Below are 4988 nucleotides of genomic sequence, written 5' to 3'. Positions count from 1 at the left end.
CGTACGGTGCATACTCCCATAAAGAAGGACAAGGGCTGCGTACTAATCACACACAGCACCTGTCCTTCCCAGGAGCTGCCCGATACGCCCGCAACACGGAGCTGTACGCGCTGGCCTTTTCTCGTGTGAATCAGGCATAAGGGTCACCATATACATAACAATGTGACTATACAATTAGTGTCCAATTAACTTTTTTACCAAAACTATATAACATGAGGAGCAATCAATGTGTATCCAATCAGACAGGCCCTTGCATGACATAGTTGTTAGTAGAGCTAAAGGAGATTGTATTGTGTATGGTGATCCTAAAGGGGATTGTACGATCAGGCCAATGTACATTGTATGTAGAATCAGATTGCACCGTGTGTGATGAGACACGCTATATTATTGCAGATCTCTTTGCTCCATAGAGAAGCGGTGTCACAGCTAAATATCCGGTGGATGCAGTGATTGTGCGCAGTGAGCGCTGGGTGTCAGCTGTGCCTCTCTCTATCACCCATAGACACACACAGCGAGCAGGGGGAAGAGGAGGAGACCGACCACCCATCCCCCAGCAAGAGCGGCCCACTGTGGAGGGGGGAAACACTACCGGGGTAACCCGCCTCAACCGGACAGGAAAAAAAAAAGAGCCGTCTCCTCCTGGATTTAGCAGCCCGGTCCACGTCACCCGGTGCTCCGATCTGTGATCGCCGAGTAACGGGAGAGCATCGTCCATCCATCCGCTCCATGTGATCGCCACCTCACTGCCGCTATTCACAGTCACACCTATCCCCATAGACAGGCTGTCCGAAGAGTTGGCGGAGCCCCGGCTAGCGGAGCGGGAAGAGCATGTTAAACGCGGAGAGCTTGGACCGGGTGGATCTATGTGAGAGTCTGCTGACGTGGGTGAGTGTGTCCGGGCTTTCCCTTCCCCCTCAGATGCAGGCAATCGGAGGCCCTGTACTGTACACTGATCCCACTCTGCTGTCACTGGGGGGCACTGGCTTTATGGAGCTCCTACCGGGTGTCATTGTGGATCGATGTCTCTGGGGATCGGTGCGATCATCTTGTTTATGCTGCAGTGTCCTGTCACTTTACAGCTATGATGTGGCTCCAATTCTTTTTGTCTGGGGGCCCTGTCTCTATAGATTGCTATGGAATGAAGATTTCTGACAAAGCCACCTATACACTGATCATATAAGCCTGCCTGATTGTTCCCATTGATCAGGGAATCCCCCCAGCTGGATTATTATATTTTGACAGCGGAGGCTGTCAGAATCCCCCAACAGTGCTGATCGGCTGCGCTCACTAAGAATCTTCCGCTCCACAAAAGTTGATTAAAACCTACTTTTGTCGAATGGAGAGATGCTAACGAGGCCACACATGGATGAACCAAGTCAGCAGGTCACAATCCTTGCAGTGTATGGTCAGCTTAATTCTATGTAGCAATCCATGTAGGAATTATTATTATTCTGGTTTGTGTAGCGCTTTTTAATATAATGAAAGACTATACGTTTACAATACAATTCATTGCAAGATGCTTAGGAGGGTCCTGCCTAATGAGAGCTTACAATCTGAAATCCTGCATTGCATTCAGGGGTGGGCAACTCTGGCCCTTCAGCTGTTTTGGAACTACAAGTCCCATGATCATTGCAAGACTGACAATTACAGGCATGACTGGCAGAGGTAGTTTGGGAGTTGTAGTGAAAAACAAAGCTGGAGTTGCCCACCCGTGATCGATCCTGAAGTGCAGGTAATGGTTTCATATATGATTACATGTGGACAGCCGTGACCGCTGTCACCCTGTCGTTAACTTGAAGGGCTCAGTCACACTAGATGCTTTTTAGTGGGGTAGGAGGGGGCGTGGCGGGCCATTCAAGTGAATGGCGCCGTAGCCACGTCCTCCGACAGCAATGCGATCCGCCGCACGGGATCGCAAGGCACATTGTGCCTGCGGTTCGGCCCTGTGCGGTGCAATCAAAATAGTGCTTGTAGCATTTTGATCGCACCGCACAGGTTTGGATCGCAGGCACTGCATCTAGTGTGACTGAGCCCGAACAGGTACACAGGCCACATCTGAATGGAGACATCCGGGCGGTTCCAGCCACAAGAATTCACAGGATTCCCAGCCCCAGAGCATGAATGTGGAGTTATTTATTGGCAACTAAAAGAAGAGCAGCCCTTATTGAGTTTTGACACCCACCGAGATTCAAACTTGAAATAGAAAAACTGTTATTTGGAGAGGAACAAATTGATGAACTGGCCCAAGTCATTGACTTATTGTAAGATTTGAAAGTTTATATGTTTTTAGTAGAGTCTGGTTGTCCTGCATGTTGTGTTTTCTAGTAAAGGTTCAGCTTTGTTTAATCTACTGCTGCATTAGAACCTGGCTCTGGGCCCTGTTAGCTAAGAGCTTGTCATCTTCTGGCTGCATGGCCTGGAATTTATTTTATAGCCCAAGGTTTTGGATGTAAATATTATATGGGGGATTTAGGCCCCATTCACACCTATGCGTATTGTAATATGCGCGTCTGTCGCGCGACCGTCACGCGTTTTTTTACCACGATTCGCGGTAAAAAAGTTGCGCGACCGTCGCGCGATTCCAAAGGCTACTTGGCAGTATACAAATGGAAAACGCCCTACAAAACGGACCAATACGCAGTAAAAAACGCTCCGGGACCTTTTCATGCGTGGGCCGTTTTGTAGTGCGTTCGGGACGGGCGGAAATACGGACAGGTGGGAACGATACCATTGACTACAATGCTATTTATTTTTCTGACCGTTTTGTAGAGCGTTCATCGAGCGTAGGACGCGCTACAAAACGGTCAGGTGTGAATGGGGCCTTAGGAAAACTGGAGCAGTTGCCCTTCACAACCAATCCAATTCCGTCTTTTATTTTCAAAGCTTAATTGAACAAACTGAAGATAGAAGCTGATTGGTTACTAGGGGCAACTGCTCTCCACATCCAGTTCTGATAAATTCTCCCTTATCTGTCTGCAGTGTATGTCAGGACTGGACAAATCCTAGGAACCAGTTGGTGCCTACCTTGTGGTTTTCTCTAGTTGTTAATGGAGCAGGCTCCTGAATTGGACAGACTGGCTCCTGAATTCCATATTAATTTGTCCACCCCTGGCTTAAGGGGTACCTGAGAACATTGTTTCCCAACCTTTTTTCCAGCCACGGCACCCTTTAAAAATATGTCACCCTAGTCTAAAATGTAAAAAATGTGAATGTAAAGACAAGTGGTTCGCTCCCCCCCATCAAATCGATATCAAACCCTCATCTTCGACAGGGGTCTGGTATTGATTTTATGAGGTGACCCAAGGCAATAAGCAACGATGTGGAGTTTCCCCCCTTCATAACAGAAGCCTTTCCTTTACATCAGGAGACCCCTTCACAGGAGAGTCCTCCTTCACATCAAAACGCACCCTCCTCCCCTTTCACCTCAGAGTTCCCCTTCACATCAGAAGCTCCCTTCACATCATAATCTCCCACTTTTACATCAGAAGGTCTCTTCACATCAGAACCCCTCTTATCATTAGAGTGCCTGTTGAGCGAAAAAGGCACGTCTGACAAAGTTAGAAGGTACCCCAGGGTGCCACAGCACCCTTGTTGAGAATGGCTGCTTTAGACGTTGGACAAGGGGCCACCTAAGGAAGATGGACAAGGGGCCACCTAAGGAGATTGAGAGACTTTAAGAAACAATATGCCTGAGACCTGGCTTGCAGTTCATATATTGGTGGCGGTAAAGTAATTTCTGCCCAGTGAAGGTTCATTTAAGATAACCCCCATAGCCTTGATGGTCTTGCCGCATGTGGAGATCAGGGCTATATGACCAAGCACCTGTAATTTGTATCTTTCCTTTTAGTGTCTTTTTGTTTTTATTGTATAAAACAGTGGCTATCTGTAGAAGATGAAATGATGTGGGTATCCTTGTAATTTGCGTACAATAAAGAAAGAAATTCAGAGCTTTGTTGTTCTGGTTGCCAGACACTCTCTGTCTCTCATTGGATGCTTGTAGAAGATACGTAATGTGTGAGACATTGTTCTTGGGTGTAAAGACATAACAAGGTCTGCGTGTTTTCTTAGGGCAGCATACAGACAACAGTCTTAGCATTTGCCTGCCATTCTTTGATTGCTAGCAGGTCGTCTAGTCCAGTTTCTCTGTTCATCTGATCGGACTAGATCATTTTTGTTGTAAAAGCGTTATGCTTGTTTGATATTGTAAGTCAGTGATACGAGGTGTACATTGTCCTTTGTCTGATAATGATTGTCCATGCAAACAAGAACTGTTAGATTGTTTAAGTTATAATTGAGCTTATTCATTTATTCATTTGCATTGGCACATGAGCGTGTGTTGCATTGAACCAGCCCATTCATTTAGAACAGGGGTGGACAATCCCCAACCCTCCAGCTGTTGTGGAACTACAAATCCCATGAGGCATTGTAAGATTCTCTTAGCCACAGACAATACTCCAAGAGGCACATGCATGACTTGCAGTTTCAGCACAGCTGGAGGGCCAGAGTTTAGAATGTTTTGCCAATGCAAGGTAACAGAAGGAAAAACTTGACCTGTACCTTTTCCTTTTTTTTTTTTTTTTTTTTTTTTGTAAAAAAAACTTTTTGTAAAAAAAATACATGCATCCATATTGCAAAAATAAAAAACATGCACACTTTTTTGCGTTGGCGCCTGCAAAGCATTGCAACCGTGATCAGTGGATGGTGGGTGCAATGCACAGAATCCTGCAGACTGTTCCTCCATCTTCAGGCCCATGTCAAGGTATGACCCTTCAGATATGGAGCTGGTGGAGTACTAGGTCCATAATGTCTCCACACTTGCACTCTATTGAGAATTTACGAGTCCCTCTGCCACAATGGCTTTTTCATTCATGAATGGCATGAATAATGTGGCTTTGTGGGCAGAACCAAGAACAGCCGCGCCATATTAAAAAATACACAGAAGACTGTGGGGAAAAGGACCCTGCGATTCAGCCAAGTGTGGGGGGGGG

General features: G+C 46.4%; 1 protein-coding gene across 3 annotated transcripts in view; it reads left to right on the top strand.

Moving 5' to 3' along the window:
- Positions 1-511: 511 nt before the first annotated feature.
- HOOK3 (hook microtubule tethering protein 3) overlaps positions 512-4988 on the top strand; it is a 70557-nt gene continuing 66080 nt past the window's right edge. For all 3 annotated transcript variants that reach the window (XM_018563371.1, XM_018563370.1, XM_018563373.1), the window contains exon 1: positions 512-885. In XM_018563371.1, the coding sequence (XP_018418873.1) occupies positions 829-885 (57 nt within the window). In that variant the 5' untranslated portion in view covers positions 512-828. The remainder of the gene's footprint in view (positions 886-4988) is intronic.

The sequence above is a fragment of the Nanorana parkeri genome, unplaced genomic scaffold (assembly GCF_000935625.1).
Source record: "Nanorana parkeri isolate BGI_ZX_2015 unplaced genomic scaffold, ASM93562v1 scaffold659, whole genome shotgun sequence".
Taxonomy (NCBI): domain Eukaryota; kingdom Metazoa; phylum Chordata; class Amphibia; order Anura; family Dicroglossidae; genus Nanorana; species Nanorana parkeri.
Note: the sequence above shows the minus strand (reverse complement) of the source record. Positions and strands in the feature narration are given on the sequence as shown.